Here is a 17,385-nt window from a genome sequence, read left to right as displayed (position 1 = left end):
TACGCGTACGTTTCGTAACAAAAAAAAAACATAACGAAAACTGAGAGAACTACAAACTTGCCGATGATATCAATTCAGTTGGATTTACTAAGAGAAAAAAAATCAAAAAATCCTTGGCCAAATGTAACCGACTGTCACTTATCCGCGTAAGTAATTGACATGAAGTTATTTTGCCCGAAGTATTTCTTCTTGTAACACTTTACATCGATTGTAATCTTCTACAGATCGCATGAAGCCTTCGTCGTAATGGGTTGCGCCTGCGCAGTCTCTCAGTAGACCTTACATCAATCGATGAGATATCTATTTACTTAACTTACCATTACTTTGTCTCATACTTTTTCTCCTACTGTGGCGAATGGAAACTGACGCTGGATGGTGAACTAATATAAATATGTTCGGTTGAGCGACCGGGGCGAATTAGAACATACTTCTTTTCTTCACGGTGTACGGGCACGTTAATGCAGGTCCTTTCAGGAGTGACGTAACCATGCAAATACTTTGCATGGAATTGAGGTGTGGCACGGTAGGCCACTCACTTCACGTTGGTAAGGCACAGGCCCCGCATCGTTCTACAAATCTTCTCTCGATATACCAGACACGGCTCTCACGTCCTGAAGAGTTATAAATTAACGAGTATATAATGTCCTCCGAAGAAAATAGGCTGTAAATTTATGTAAGGTAGACATTCTGACACATGTTTGTGTTTTTTCTCGTAATTATATACAGAGAAGCAAGAGAGATTATTCATGCACTGGAAGGGAGAGTAGAGGATGACAGCAATCTGGTGGAAGCAGGTATTAAGGATAGAATCAGCTGTACGCTGTTATGTACATAATGTTTGAGCAAATTGCGTCTTAAACGCAGCTCACTTTGGTGTGTGTGCAGAAATACACGAAAACAGGTCTGATTGTGGCAAGGTCTTTAATTTCACAAAGGTGTGAAAATTTATGTTGTGAAGGATATCTAGTTAGAAGTTTGGAAATTATGCTATAAAATACATTAGCTGTATACTGTTATATGTAAAGATGTTGAGCATGCATGCGTTTATACACTGAAAAATTGCCTGGGTTAATTGTACCAAAGAAAGGGTGAAAACTGGAACTACCCAAACTTGGGTTATTCTATAACCAATTGTTTGGGTTAGAATTTCTGCTAAATTCAACCAAAACTTGTGGTCATTCAAGACCAAATTTAATTTGGTTGAATTTAACATAAATTAAAACCCAAACAATTGGTTATAGAACAACCCAAGTTTGGGTAGTTCCAGTTTTCACCCTTTCTTTGGTAAATTAACCCAGGCAATTTTTCGGTGTACGCATCTCACAGAGTGTGCCGAAATACACCAACACAACCGCAAATTGGAGTACATTTTGTGTAGTTCTTGTTGTTAACGTGTGTGATAGTGAAGAAGCAGCAATAATTAGTATAAATGCACCTGTACTTCATCCACCACGCGCCCCCGTTGATACCATCTCTATCACGGGTCATATTAATTGTTGTTCCTTCCACAAAGCCTACTGTGGTTCCCGTCTGGTTTGAGTGATTATTGGCACTCCGTGTTCATCATCCATTCATTTTACACATTAATTAATGTACTTGCACGTATCATTCAGTGCGTTTACACAATGTTCACGCCCAGTCACATCAAAGTTATTTAGTCAAAAAGAAATTCAGTATGTTAACGTCCAACCAAGTGCGGTCATGTACAGGGTGACTAACCCAGAAACATTTCCTTTTTTTTCCAAAAACTTGATCTGTGAATTTTATGGTTTGGATATCAGATTAAGGCTGAGAGTTTTTTCTTTCAAATACCGAACAAATCATTGAAAACAGCACTTTAGGTTACTGAGAAAAAGCTAATAATATGTAAAAGCAGTGTTTTTTTAATCCTTTCCAATGGTGCTTCAAACAGCTTTCATTTGAACAATTTCATTAATATTTTGACATATGTATGATGCTGAAAAGGTTTAAAATGGGACTAAAAAGGATAACATACCTGTTCAGATGGAAAATAAAAGATATCTCCATCAATATCATTTGTACTCTTGTCATATTCTTGTTTGTAAGGATTAGGACACAAGCACTACATGCAGTTCATGCACTTTCGTCAAATATGCATACAATGTACAGTGTAAATCCCTTAACTGTGGTAATGCCATTGGAATGGACCAAAAAGGAGTTGTGCTATATAATTGGCATTTTGCTCAGCAACCCAATGTGCTATTTTCATTATCTTTTTTCAGTATTTGAAAGAAAAAACTCAGCTTTAACACGATATCCTAAAACATTAAAATTCACGATCACGTTTGTGGAAAAAAGGCAAATGTTTGAGGGTTGCTCTTTTTTTTGGGGGGGGGGGGGGGGGTTAGGGTTACCCTGTATTGTGTTTGTAACGCCCTAACGGTAACATCTTCCAAACAATGGTTGTGACTTGTGAATTTGCCACAACCATAATTATGACGTTGCCCTCTACCGATGCCATAGTTACATTTTCATTACGTATATGTTCTTTATAAACTGAACATGCCGTACCTGAACTCAAACTGCAAAGACAGGATGTTTGAGCCTCATGTGGTTAAAATGGTATTGCCTTGTTCTCCCGTATGGCAGCTTGCAGACAATTCCGGAAATTTGTATTAAATCACCGGCTTTGAAATCGCACAATTATCTCGGAAACACTGCCCGTTCGTGTTCCGCGGGGATTCGTCATTCAATTCACCTACAAGCTTTTAGGCCTTGGGTAATTAAAACAAAATAGTACCATTCAGTTCCTAATTTGTAATCTTTTTTTCAATTCCGCGGGTCTTCGGAAGTAATGAGCTCCATCGAACAGCAACATAATCACCCGCTCTTTTCCCGCGGAAATTCCTGGCAATTCAGTTTCTCGAATTAAAGTTCATTTTATTCCCACATCGAACTCTTACGGGAGCAGATGATTGATTGGGAACTATGCCTGCTAGTCATTAAGGCAAGCGCTTGTTAACAGTTCATGGCCGTAGAATTCTCGTTAATTAGCAATAACCATTCCATAACCCACGGCACTTGCCGCGGTAGCCGACTTGTTTTGTCTGGCTCCCAGACGCCAGTGTCACAGCACGCGTTCCTGAACCCGTCCCCCCCCCCCAAAAAAAAATGAAATTCATCGCTCTAAAGCTAACAGAGTGGGTCCAAAAAAAACCCGAAATCCAAATGTCAGGACCATTGTTTTAGTGAAGTTCTGCATGTAGCACTTTCAAAATCTATATGAATGCCTAACACATAAGCTTTCTTTAGTACAAGAATCTTTCAAATCATTTATGTACTTTTCAATTAACGGAGTTTTAAACACAACCGCCGTTTTCAAATTCTGTCCACGGATCACAAAAAGGTGCGCGTTGTTTCAGCAAAACGAAAACAATTCACACACAAAAAAAATACAATTTGTTTTCGTTTTGTTGAAAGAACACTGAACTTTTTAGTGATCCGTGGACAGAACTTTAAAACGGCGGTTGTGTTTAAAATTCCCTAACTTGAAAAGTACATGAGTGATTTAAATGATTCTTGTACTAAAAGAAAGCTTATGAATTGGGCTGCCATATCCTACATTTTGAAAGTGCTACATGCAGAATTTCACTAAAACAATTGTCCCGACATTTGGATCTCGTATTTTCTTTTGACTCGCCCTGTATTTGAGCTTCGTCAGTGACTATCGAACTACTACCGATGAAAGCAAAACAAAGGAGCAAGCACAACCTTCAAGTCGGGATAACAGTTATATTTTCCAGTTCTTTTTTTTATGTTTGGCTTTTCAGCATAGTTGCGGAAAGCTTTTCTTTTAGTTCTGATTGTTTTTCTTTCTTCCCTTGTCTTTTTCTTCTACCCAAAATGCCATAGACTTTGTACATGATTTTTGTAACATCCACTTTTGGCATATATCTTTGTCATACATCATTCAAAGTTAACATAGGCATAGTCCTTATAGCATAGATATGTCTCCGAGTCGAAGAGTGACGTCATGATGACGTTATAATCGATTACGTGACGTCATCTTAAAAGTGCATAATATCTACAGAGCACATTAACTTACAACTCGAAAACTAAAACAGCTTTTTCACAGCGTGTCGTTTTTCTATTGCACAGTGGTTATTTTGGAGCGTAAATTTACACATAAATATCTAGACTCTAACAGCCATATTAATATAAAACATTTCCCAAACCTCCCACAAGAAATTGGACGAAGTATGTGGAAATTGTCGTTTAAAATCGTTCTTACTTCTTTTACTTTGCGACGTGTGTGGCTCCCATCTCAGAGTTAAGGTGTTTTTACACACTGTATCAAATTTATTTTATTGAACGTTGATAGTATTTCAATCTGTATTAAGAGTCGATAGTTCTTTTGTTGTACAACCTCAGCCTCTTGGTTCTTGATTGACGAATAATATCTTATTCATAGCTTTGAATTTTATTGTTCTATATTTCTTGATTGTTGAATCTTTGTAACGGGAACCAACTAAATAAATCGCCTCAACTCTCTCCCTCTCTCTCCTGGTTGAGTACATCAAATCAACATGTTCAATTTGTCATGATGTTTCATTTTAAGAGTATCAAACGAATCCGATTCCTATTTTTCAGTGATATGTTAATGTTTGTGCTTTAGCGTAGAAAACTACTTTCAAACAATAATTACTCATTTTCGGTGCATACCCATGCTATTCAAACAAAATATTTGTCCTTACGAATTTCGTCTTTGTTCGTGAGCCGCATTTTTGTCGGGCCGCAAATAATCCAAATTCTGTACAGAAATAGTTCAATAACTAAACGTCGTTGTAATACTTTTGTTCGAAAAAGAATAATTTGTATATGGCAAATTGCAATTGGAAAAAAATATCAATTTTGTTTTCCGGGTGAAACTTGAAATAGCACGGGAAATGTATCTTTACTGTATATGGTACCTCTTAAAAGGCGCTGCGCGGATCATTAGACTTCCTCAATATAATGCAAATGTGTACAAGAACATGTAGGTTTTTAAGTTGTTCTTCACCCATGCAGTGGTTTTTGCCTACCGGCTAGCCTTAGAAGCGTGTTGTTTACTTCTTGGTCTGTGCAGTATCTGCACCAGGCACATCAGTGTTCGTTGTCGCGGCATATCTGGTCTGATGACTCGCTCCGCTAGTGGGAATCTTTTGGCATCTGACCATGTACCCGAAAGCCTCTTTGAAAACTGGGTGCGAGGTGGCGTAGATGAAGGGGTTGACACAGCTGTTGCAGAACAAGATTGCTGCTGCCCAGGGCACCAACTGACGGCTCCAGTCGCTGCTGAAGACGATGGTCACGAAGTAAGGCGTGAGACAGAGGACAAAAGCCAAGACGATGTAGAGCAGGTTCTTGGTGACGTCTACTTGTCTCTTCCACAGCTTTCTCCTCATTGCGCGGTTAGCTCCTTGACCGCAGACTTCTTCGGAGATGGACGGGGCGTTTGCTCGAGTCATCCTGCGTGATGTCTTGCAGACGTAACAGAATATCGAGGTGTAGCACACAGTTATCAGAATCAGCTGGATGGGGTAGTACATCGCGCTTATGAATATGCTGTAGTAGACAGATTCTTCTATAACCCAAGTGCAGCTGGAGTAAAGCTTCTCGTAGCCCAGTTCGCCAAAGTCTGTCAGGACAGGCAACAAGGCGCAGCCGAGCGGTATAGCCCAGGAGAAGATGACCATCAGAGCGAGCTTACGGGCGGTGTAGATGCGACGGGTGGTGACGCGAGACTTGGTGATACCCACCCAACGGTTGACGGCGATCAGAGCCAGGCTGTTGATGCTGCATCCGAAGGTGACGACGATGACGAAAGCCGCCATGGCGCACACCCACGACGCCCCCGGGATGGGCCACTCCTCCCCGCCCAGTAATCCCACGGCCTGCCACGGAACAAACAGCGAAGTCAGGATATCCGCTACCGCCAAGTTGACCACAAAGACATTTGTGGTCGTCCGGAGTTTCTTTGACAATACGACAGCCGCGACAACGAAGCAGTTACCAACTGTTCCGAGGATGCCACCGGTAATAATCATTCCCGCCAAAGCCTGCCTCACGGAGAAATACTGATATATTTGATTTCCTTCATCGTCACCTTCTGCACTGTAAGCGCTCCAAGTGTCTTCCTCAACCGATGAAACATTTTCGGTGGTATTTTCCATTTTCAAGCTGATCATCTTTTTTAAGTTCAAAGGTAATTACTGTCTTATATACCAGGTAGACGCAGCAACACTTGCAAAAATGTGTTCTACATTAAGCGTTTCTACCTGTTGTACTGTGTTCTCCTTGAGTATGTCAGAATTGTATGTAGCTTCGTCGTGGCACTGTCCGTGTGTGAAGTACTCGTGGCGCGCATCTGCTTTTTTAACGCACAACTCTTTCAAGTGAAATGACAGTACCCGTGACGGCCTCCACTTACGGCTGTCATATCGCTGGTGCCCTGTCATACACGTACGTTTCGTACTCCCCCCCCCCCAAAAAAAAGAGAGAACTACAAACTTCCCATTACGTCATTACAGTAGGATTGTACTGAGGAGAAATATCCAATCATCCTTGGCGAAATGAAACTGCTGTCACTTATACCCGAACGGATGACATGAAGTTATTTTGCCCGAAGTATTTCTTCTTGTAACACTTTACATCGATTGTAATCTTCAACAGATCGCATGAAGCCTTCGTCGTAATGGGCTGCGCCTGCGCAGTCTCTCAGCAGACGTAACATCAATTGATGAGATATCGATTTACTTAACTTACCGTTAAAAATATGCCTCCTACTATTGAGTTGGGTTGAGTTTCTATTGTCCATCAAACGTTGTCGAGTGTGACAAATGGAAACTGACGCTGGATGGTGAACTCCAGCAGCAATAAGCAGTATTACTTTAATGCGCCTGTATTATATCCACCACCAACACCTCTTCATACCATCTCCACCAACATATTAATTACCTTGTCCCCTCCACAAAGCCTATTGTAATTACTTGTCTGGCTTGAGTGATAATGCGACAACACGCCTCACATAAAATTGTATTCGTTTTTGTCCTCATTACGACAACCGTCACCACAGTCAAGGTCATTCAAACTGTATCCATAATGTGACTTGTATGGAAGTAGAACATTTGTAGAGATGCAGTTACAAGTTGATCAAAACCTTTGCATGGGGTTCTTCTCAGGCCCATCGCAAAGAGGGGGGGGGGCCTGGTGGGGCCCGGCCCCCCTTGGCGACCAATTGGCCCCCCCCCCCATCGGCAAAAGCCATACATGTGTATTTTAGTATTTTTATGATAGTGGGCCCCTCTAGTTGGCACTATGCCCCCCCCCCCCGACGATCAAGGCTGGCGACTGACCTGGTTCTTCTGTCAAAATACTTAATAATAAACACATGTTAATTAATTCATATAGTGCATTAAAGGTAAAGCCTTTGTAATGGGTCCTTCTGTCTTCTTGTTCTTGACAATAACATATGTTAATTTGTGCATATTGTGCATTTAAAGGGGCACAAGGTCCTGAAATCCTCGAAAATTGTATGTTTTAGATTGTTTACTTAGCCTATTTCAGACATCTGGTTGAAAGGAAACCAACCCAATGTCTTACCGTTCCCAAGAAAAGACGGAAAAGACCGCTTGTTCACATTGGACACGACGGAGCACGAATACGTTTTTCGTGTCGCTCTCAGGTTACGATATACACGTTGTGTGTCTCAGGGAAAACGGTGACTAATCACCAATGCAAAACTAGTGGTTTCTTCAACGTCCGCAAAAGACAAAAGATTCCGGCGAATGAAATCACATCTAGCATACAAACAGCTCGAATTTATGGGATGGCAAAAGTGGACCCCAAAATTCGTTCTCGCACGCATAATTCAGGAATTACACGAAAACGCCCAGTTTTGAAAGGATAGTTGTGTGGATGTTTATATCCCACTTTTAAATGTTATTTCCGATTGAAATCATTTCGTTCAAAGCGCGTTTTGTAGCCCAATTGGGCTGTTCCAGGACCTAGTGTCCCTTTAAGGTAAAGCTTCGCTCGGGTGCATATGTCACAATACTTAATAACATGTCACTTTTATTTATGTTGTACATTCAAGGTGATATATGTCCCCCTTGCTAAAATTATGCGTTTCGTTGTTTGAGGGTGGAAATTGTGATAATGATTTTGAGTCGACCAATAATTATTGATTGCAATACTTAAAACCGAACCAATTTTAGAGTCAAAATCTTTACTTTCTGAGTTACAATGTAACGCCAGCAAGGGTCAATGTGCGATGAAATTATGGTTCTTATGACTTATTCTCGGGGGGGGGGGTGGTTGTATCACTATTCGTATAATTATTTCATGTTAACTTTAAATACCTAGCTTACCTATTTAGACTGTCTTCAACCATGTGAAACAAAGCCTTTTGGGGGTTGCTTCTTCGCCTCTAGTGCACATCAAGACTCGCCTGAACTATTGTCAGACCGCAAAAAATAGTATAACTAGAATTTTGGAAGGAAAAAAAATCAAGAGCTAAACGAGGGCAGTTTTCAATGCGTTCGATATCTCATTCAAAATAGTAAATTTTGTGTTGCTATAGAAATGCAAATTGCAATTACCCGGGAAAAGCAGCTAGTGTGCTTTTAATACAAACAAGTACAAGGTAAAATTATTGAGCTTGCTCTGTGTTTTTAAGCCTAACGAGTCGGGTTACCAGACGGAAAGTCAGCGGTATATACACGCACCACACTGCTAAGTGCAACTTGTCACTCGTGCGTGTATCGCGCGATCGACCTTAACCTGGACGCACGCGTTTTATCAGATGAACTTTAGGGTCCGCCTAATATAATTTTCACGAAAATTGTGTAACATTATCGGTTTCCTGATCAAATGCCAGGCTGCCAGAGGATTTTATTTGTTTTTTGTTTTTTCCATTTTCTGGTACGTTGGTAAACGCTTGCTCTAACGGACAAAGTGTTTACGTACTTTGACCTGCTTATCCAACAGGCAAATATTGCTTCAAATTCCAATCTTATGCAATATGAATTATTTAAACATGATTCAACAATAGTGTAAAACAAACTTTAAAACCGATTTAACTGACACTAAAAAAAGTATCAATCATTAAATTTCCTAAGTGAAAAGGTTGGCATGGAAAGTTACGCTTGAAAATAATAATGATTCTTCAAAATCGCTTAAAAAGAGAATAATAATAATCATAATGCTGTGCTTATACAAAGGTCTCAAAGCGCTTCACAGATATTACCCCTGCTCATCAGGCCATGGGACCAGTTTTTGCAGCAGCTCGAGATCAGCGCATTTTGGTCTCTACCGTCACAGGTACCCATTTATATACCTGAATGGAGAGAGGCAATTGTAGTAAAGTGTCTTGCCCAAGATCACAAGGCCATATGTTCCCTGTCAGGGTTCGAACTCCTCTACCATGTTCGGCACGTGCGTAGAACACCCTAACCATTGGACCACAACGCAAGAATGGTATGACACTTCAGCCACAGAAGGCAATGACCTTTAGATGCACAGCATGGGGAAAAAAAACTTGGAATATATCGTTCTAGTTTGAGATGAGCAAAACGATCACAAAGAAATTTAGTCCAAAATGCTTCCTTCAAAATCGTAAAGTAAGGAAAAAATAACCTTCGTCAGTCTATTAAGCTTGTCAGTCCCCAGGGTAATTTTCATACACAGGATACACAAAAAAACAGTCTAAAGTCTACATCCGGACGGTCTTACACGCTCTTCAAGCAAACTAGATACCTGAACGCTAAAAATGTCACTGCCTACATCTTCATGATACTTGTGATGGATTGGAAAGGATAAGAGGGATTACGATTCCGGCTGCCGCGGATAAGGCTTGGCCGGCTCCTCAATTCTGTTCTTATGCCATATAAGTACCAAGCGACCAATTCCATGTAGCTTTTGATTGCAGAAATTTGACCCTACTCGTAAACATTTGCTCAACGGTATCAGGTTACGCGTGGCGTGGGGTGAATTTGATTGTTCTCGGATTTGTGCTTACCACAAATAGTCTTGGCATTAGTGACATAACCTCGCATGGCACCTGGAGTGGGCCCACGTTGCACTTTAAGCGTGTCAACGAACTGTACAACATCTTGTAGACGACTGTGGTTGGCTCCGTGCGAAGTCTGGTTCCCAGACCAAACGATTCTGACTATTCAGAATAAACTATGTTAGCCCGTGTCCGAATCAACTGGCTGCGGCCGGGAGTAACACACACGTCTATGGGAAGTGGCTGTAGCCACAAGCCAGTGGCTTCCATAGGTGAACGTGTTATTTCCAGCCGCAGCCACAACTTTCGGACACGGCCTTAGGTCAAGTAGGCGCCACGGCACGGACGGTGACCAAATGTCCGAAAGTATTTGATTAGGTTTCTGTTGTCACTCGGACGTGCTCGCGATAGCTCGGGCGTTTCCGTGTGTAAAATAGCTGGGCCCAATTTCATAGAGCTGCTTAACAGCCGACTTTGTGTTAACAGAGCCTCCATCTATTTCACAGGGACGTTAAGCAGTAAGCACAGCAAAAGCACGCTTAACCCCAGAAGAAAACTTTGCTTAAATCAGTGACGTAACAATAGAAATCTCCATGCACGCACAACCGTTAGCATGAAATAGTGCTTAAGCAGCTGCATGATTTTCTGCTATATTAAGCACAACTTTTCTGCTTACTGTTAAGCAATGCTATGAAATTGGGCCCTGTTGTTTAATATAAATCGTATTTCAGTTTTATTTCACAAAATCGAAGTGCAAGTGCATGTCATAATTAAATTCAATGCATAACGTAATGTCCGGTCTGTATTATTGTTCTATTCTTGAATGTGGCGGTTACCTGACCTACACAATCTATTTGTGAGACGTCAGGATCGTCTGGTCAAGGAACCCGTGTCACTCGAACCAAAAAAATGTGTCACATGTTCTGAGCCAACGAAATACAAGGTCTACAACGCTCTTGATTACGCTTTGAAGTCGTGACGTCACTCAGTGGTCAACTCGACGTAACTCTTTGGTTAGCGTTCACGCGTTGACTGTCGGCGGCTCATGTGAACTCCGTGTTGCGATTTTACGGCGTAAACCCAAGATATATAATCGGCATAAAAATTCCTTCGGGATTTTGATATGTACTAGTGAGTAGTGTAGTGACAACCATCTGCAGAGAACTAATCTCCTCTTCTTTAGTAAAGTAAAGTGGCTATTTATGAATATACAAAACGTAGGCCTATTTGTAAATGTGTCGCCTGGAAAAGAGCGTGAACCGTAGTTGTCCAGAAAGCCAGCCTTGACTGGAGAGAAAGTGACGTCACACTTCGACAGCGTATCGGCAATGTATGCGAGCGAGCTTATTGAACTTGCGTGTGCTAATTGGCCTTAAATTGCTGTCATTTTCTCAATTACATCCAGCTCTTCCTCTCTCCTCATAGAGCAAACAGAAAAAAAATCCTGGATTCCGGTTGACCTTTCAAGCAAACACTCTCTGATTGATTGCCTGTCACCTGAAACACTTATTGCAACCTGTTGGCCATTTTATCGTTAATTGATGCTGATGCCCCCAGCGATACTTTATCATGATCATGCTACTTTAAGTGAGGGACGTCACGAGTATAGGCTAACGGAGGGTCGTGCGTGCGCCGCACCTGTCGAGGTAACAGGCATCGATGTATAACCGTGGTTCTGGCACGGAGAACACGGTCCGTGGTACGAAGATCAGCCTACATTGTATGAAAAAAAACTCTGTACTGCACTTTGAGTGCCTGGCTTGATGCACGGACCATGAAAAGATCGCAAGTCCGTGAGTGATTTTGTATCCACTCTAATTGAGTTTGTGATCAAACGGATGATAGTCTGCCGTGAGATGTCCAGCCTATCTTGCCTTCAAGAGGCTCGCCGTGAGAGTGCCGTTATCGGGATAAGATATCATCACAGTGACTCTATTGGTGTGGTCACGGACCAAATTTAACCAAATGGGTCCGCTGATGTGAAATTGGGGCGTCTTTATTGTTGCAGTATATTGAACACCGAAACGTACGTGCTTCGATGTCTCTGCGCATTGTGTGTATTGTTTTGTTCATCGTGCGTGCTAGCTATGATTGGATGAGATGAGCAACACACTACAGTAAAACAAACTGCATGACAGATGTTTTCTCGTGGCTTTACAAGTGGCTATTCTGCGATTCCGTTTGTAGACGTGAGATAGATATGCCTATCGTGTTACTGTGATCCTGATGGTCGCCGTTGGATATCTGCTCAATTTGGTCTTGCGTTAAGCTGCACCTTACCGTTACACAGGATGACTTCGGATTGTAACGTCACCCTGGACCAACAACCTGCACCGAGTGACGATTTCACAAACCAGGTGTATTTTAGTTACGCGCAGAGGCAGGTGATCGCAGCGGTCCTTGCACTAGTCTCTACCGTGGGACTCTTCGGTAACTCCTTGGTTATTATTGCTGTTGTCCTCTCCAAGCGTCTTCACCGTACGACCAACCTCTTCGTCCTGAACCTGGGCCTGACGGACTTGCTTACTTGTGCCTTCCTCCCCGTGCAGTCCGTGGCAGTCCTGAGCGAGTGTGTCTCGCCTTTGCTGGGCACCGTCTGCGCCTTTGTTGGGTTCCTGAGTGTCACCTGCTTGTCCTGCAGCATCAACAATCTCCTGTGCATCGCTCTCAATCGCTTCTTCCTCATCATCAAGGATCGCAGCACCTATCGTCGGATCTACCGGCTCCGTAACGCCGTCCTCATGATGCTAGCCACCTGGCTGATACCCATCGCCACTGTAGCGATCCCGGCCTTGACCGGGTATATCACCCTCGGTTTTGACCCCAAGGATTCCTCCTGTTCATGGGTTGCCTCCAAGTCCAGCCCCAACTACAGCTACGTCATCTTCGGTACCTGCATCCCGCTCCAGTTCACCCTCATCATCTGGAGCTACACTCGGGTCTTCAGTTTCATCCGAAGACACACCAAATCAGTGGCCCACTTAGAGAAAGCTGCCAAGCCACGACCGACGACCCTCCACGTATCCGAGGTGAGCAGCCGAGACGAAACGAAGGAGGAACCCCTGCCCCGGCGCTGTCAGCCTTTCAAGCTCCAGTATGAGGTCACCAAGAACCTTTTCCTGGTCTTAGTGCTCTTCATGATTTGCGTGACCCCCTTCGGAGTTTCCCTTGCCCTCGCGGCCTTGGACATCTCCGGTACCGGCAGGGCGTTACCTTTCACCGCTACGTTATTGACTATCAACAGTTGCCTCAATCCGATCATATATGCCTTAAAGCACCCTCATTTTCAAATTGTTTTTCGGTGTATCCTGAGAGGACAGTTTTCAAAGATACCCGATCGAATCAAGTTTCCGTAAGAGTTTTGCGACGAAAAGTACTGTTTTGTTTTCTTTTTTTTCTTGTCATGTTAAGTTCTTTGTTACAGTTTTAGTAAAACCACAATTGTTTTATCAAGCTTGTAAACAGCGCCTATAGAATTTCGTCGGTGAAGGGCAAAAACTAAGTGTCGAAATTTACAACTCTTCATTAAGTTATCGATATTGTTGTAAACTTCATCAAGGTTAAAGCATTATCAGAATCGAACCGGCCAGCCAACCCCCGCAAGATTACTGATGGAGTCCTACAGACGTCATTAGTGTAGGCAGAGAGGCGTGGGTTCGACCCCCCCCCCCCCCCCCTTCCAAGCAAGCTTTTGAATTTTCCTCAAATGCTTCAGTCTCTGGCAACACAAATGAAAAGGACAAGCCAACATTGGACATTTTCGAAATTGAATTATTTCGTGCACGCAAAGGTGAAACTTGACACACTTTAACTAAAAAGGCATGTATATTGTATTTTGTTTATTCTTTTGAGACGCGCGCATCATTAACGGTTTTTAAATTGTTGCAGTGGCTTTCCTATCTTGAACACAGGTGTCAGTAATGAGTTACCTTTGTGCAATATTTCACAGAAACTGAAAGCTCTGTATTATGTTCATGTCAAATCCTTATGATAATGGCTGTAAATTAGATTAGTGGCACCTTCAGTAAACAAAAAATAAAATATTAGCATAAGGCAGCATTAATATTAACTCGATTCCTTTGAGCAGACTCCACGTCCATTATTGACCACCACTGGAACGCGAATACAAATCACACTTTTTTCGGGGGAAGGGGGGGGGCTAATCATCCTGGTTGAGCCGAAGGCATGCAAAGGCGCCTTAGGCTTCCGCCATACGATCCATGTATGACCACGGAGCACAGCCAGAGACCGAAAGTGTTGATTTTTCGGAGGGTGGAAAACCGGAGAGCCCAGGGGAAACCCCCGTGGCAAAGGAGAGAATCAACGAACAACACTACTCGCATTATGGTCCGAGCCGGGAATCAAACCCGGGCCACGGTGGTGAGAGGCCAGCACCTGAAGCACTAGCCACCCATAATCGTCAATTTTACCCTTATTATGAACTTGAAATCTAGTTGATCCAAAAACGTAAATTGCGAACAATTGTAACGTATGTTGATAACTGATGAAAAGGTTGAGGGGACTGCTCTTCTCTATGTATACACGTTATCCTATTGTGTCCCTGATGGTTTGATAATTATTGTCCACGCCATATTGGAGAGTGGTATTGTGTACAAAAGGAGTGATTGCCATCGTGTAGGCGTTTGTTGAAGGATGTTGAAATGACAGTTGATAGAACTCTAATTCCAAGCTGGTAAATCAGTGACGAGGATATCGAACATCTACAAAGTGAAGACAAATCCAATTAAATGTTAGTGACAGGAGTTTCCGCATAAAAGTGTACTTTTCTGTTCCAGGGATTTTGACTTTGAAGTTACAAAGTGTCAACTTTGCCTTACGAAGAGTTTTCCCCCTAATTACAAAGAAACTAGTGTTTTGCGGTTGTAGTGCAGATCATGTTAAATCATTTGACGATACCCCTATAGAAAAATGAAATCGGCACCGAGCTTGATATTAAGGTTATACAGGCTGGGGTAGGTTTTTTTTATAAACGATATTCACATTCTCGCTTAGAAGTCAAAATGTGCGATCCTGCCTTTTCCAAATGGTTTGGCTAATCAGTTACTTATTAATTAAACACAACTCAATTACCCTGTTTTATCAAATAGGCTTAACGATCAACGCTTTGGCATTTTGTAGCACACGCGCCTAGACGTAAGTGATATAATATAACTTGATACTGGGAATTCACAGGCCTGTAAAGCCTTATCAGTAGTTTCGTTTTGTCGTCCTCTGCATTAATTAAAGGAGATTAAACAATAGCATCGCAGGTAAAGTGAACTGCTGTCCGTGTGAAACACAGACGACGACGTACGGGACTGTCTGGCTAATGGCTAAGCACACAGTACCGGCGCAGGTGATCAATCACTTGGGGTTTTGGAGACAGAGAGAAAACTCTGGTTTGCGAGCTGGGAAAAGAACATTGCACTGCTAAGTTAACAAACTGTTTTACTGATTGAAATAATCTGTCTTCTGGAGTACGGAGTCTTCGTAATTCGGATGCTACTACTTTTAGGTTTCAGACTGATGGATAGTTTGCATCGATGTACCAACCCAGGAAAATAATCGAGACCATCCATGCGATAATCAATTATATTGGCTAACTTCCAACATGTCTTAAGTTATTTAGCCCAGTGCATTGTAGCTGCACATTTTATTGAAATTATTGTCCCAGAATTAATCTGGACCCAAATTAAAGAAAATATTATAAATGTGTAGCAATTATCAAAACAAGTGCAAATGAGATATGGACATAATTGGTGAAAGTTTCATGTATATCCAATGTACCATTTTGAAGAAAAGCGCTAGCAAAGAATTCACGCTTAAAAAAACCACTCTGACCACGATTCTATGGTTAAACAAATTTATTGAAATCGCGTACTGATGGGAATCAGTGTAATAACAAATAAAAACCTAGTCATGGTGACTGACTCACTTGAAGTTATTGACACATTTTTAAAAAAAAAAGGCAAAACCAATTCTGTGTGCAGACTGGAAAATGAGGCACTTCAGTGAAAACGGCATGACTCCTCACCACAGCCACTAATTTGAAAAATTATAAATTCCTGACGTGGAAGACTAGGTAATAACCATTTATATGAAACACTCAGTTTTTGTTCTTAATATACTCTTATTTGCCACCAAAACCAAGGTGAACTTGGGTCGAGATCATTCTGACTCATCCTGTACAATCATGCAGCCTTCACCAGTTTTATGCCCTTCCAGTCGTGTACTCTTTGGGCCCGTTTTCCAGCAAATTAAAAACTACGGTAAATCTTTCAACTGCATTTATCCGCAGATGCCACTGCCTAACAAAATGTCAATTTAACCGTTACAGACCAAAGGGAAAAATTAGAGACAGATATACAGGGTCCATAATTATTTTTTTGTGGTTCCAGTTTGGTTTTTTTGGGGGAGCTGCTTTAGCTTTCCAACAAACCTCTTTTCATTTCTAGAGTTACAGTTCATTTCTTGGGATTTGATTTTTAATGCAGTTACTCTTCCAGCACCAATCTTCCCAGAAATTACACTTCCCAGTTTACACTTCTTGTTACTCCGGCGACTTCTGTCGGACATTAGTGATGGCCTTCCGAGATCGTCTTTCTGTCATGCAGCTATGAATTTCCGTTGGTTGTAGCTTGGTGTCTTGGCACAGTGTATCACCATATGTGGTCATTGGTCGTCCCACGTTTTGCTTCCGTTGGGTTGGCTGCCAGAGAATCAAGCTGGCCCCTGCAAACCGGAGCCGTCTTCTACTGTTGTTACTTCCCAACAAACCTTTTAATTTGACACGATAATCTGTTAGCTTATTAGATTCTTACTTTGTATCTCCTGCATTTCTTAAACTGTCTTGTCAACCAAAGCTCCCTACATTTTAAACCCCAACACAAATACGCCCTACCCGACTGTGATCGGTTAAATCAGCTTGTCAGTTATAATCATATGAGGTATAGGCCTGCATGTCTATTACAAGGCGTTATAGTCCTTAAAATTTGAAATTAAGGTTAAATGTTAGTAGTGTATGCTTTCTGTGTCAAAAACGGGTACCATTTACACAATTGCAAGATATCGCTGTCACAATTTACGTTCTGTTTTTATTGTGATGGGGAATAGCCGATAATAGCCAAAATGTAAAATTGTGCTGCCTGTTGGTGTGTGAACCAGCCTGCTGACGCTTGCTTGACTTGCAGAGAAATATAGGGCCTTTCTTTTTGTATTACTGTTTCAGACTTACCTCAGAAATCACATACGCCATTGTGTTTTCACTCCTTTAACTGCTTACAATCTCGGTAAAAATAGGCGAAGATTACGTCAGCAGAAAAATCATGTACTCCGGAACCCCGTGACATTGGCACAGACACGCGCGTCTTTCCACG

At 41.9% G+C, this 17,385-nt stretch overlaps 2 protein-coding genes across 2 annotated transcripts; one reads left to right on the top strand and one right to left on the bottom strand.

Moving 5' to 3' along the window:
• Positions 1-4,818: 4,818 nt before the first annotated feature.
• On the bottom strand, positions 4,819-6,215 carry LOC119719066 (allatostatin-A receptor-like). Its single transcript, XM_038188370.1, has one exon. The coding sequence runs from the start codon at positions 6,186-6,188 to the stop codon at positions 5,067-5,069; it is 1,122 nt and encodes a 373-aa protein (XP_038044298.1). The 5' UTR covers positions 6,189-6,215; the 3' UTR covers positions 4,819-5,066.
• Positions 6,216-12,300: 6,085 nt separating this feature from the next.
• On the top strand, positions 12,301-13,365 carry LOC119719631 (5-hydroxytryptamine receptor 4-like). The gene has a single exon (XM_038189130.1). The coding sequence runs from the start codon at positions 12,301-12,303 to the stop codon at positions 13,363-13,365; it is 1,065 nt and encodes a 354-aa protein (XP_038045058.1).
• Positions 13,366-17,385: the final 4,020 nt, after the last annotated feature.

Source organism: Patiria miniata, unplaced genomic scaffold, assembly GCF_015706575.1.
Source record: "Patiria miniata isolate m_02_andy unplaced genomic scaffold, ASM1570657v1 HiC_scaffold_8, whole genome shotgun sequence".
In the NCBI taxonomy this organism is placed as follows: Eukaryota; Metazoa; Echinodermata; class Asteroidea; order Valvatida; family Asterinidae; genus Patiria; species Patiria miniata.
Note: the sequence above shows the minus strand (reverse complement) of the source record. Positions and strands in the feature narration are given on the sequence as shown.

Coding starts and splice junctions, on each gene's coding strand:
- LOC119719066 (XM_038188370.1), bottom strand. CDS start 6,188: ATGATCAGCTTGAAAATGGAAAATACCACCGAAAATGTTTCATCGGTT.
- LOC119719631 (XM_038189130.1), top strand. CDS start 12,301: ATGACTTCGGATTGTAACGTCACCCTGGACCAACAACCTGCACCGAGT.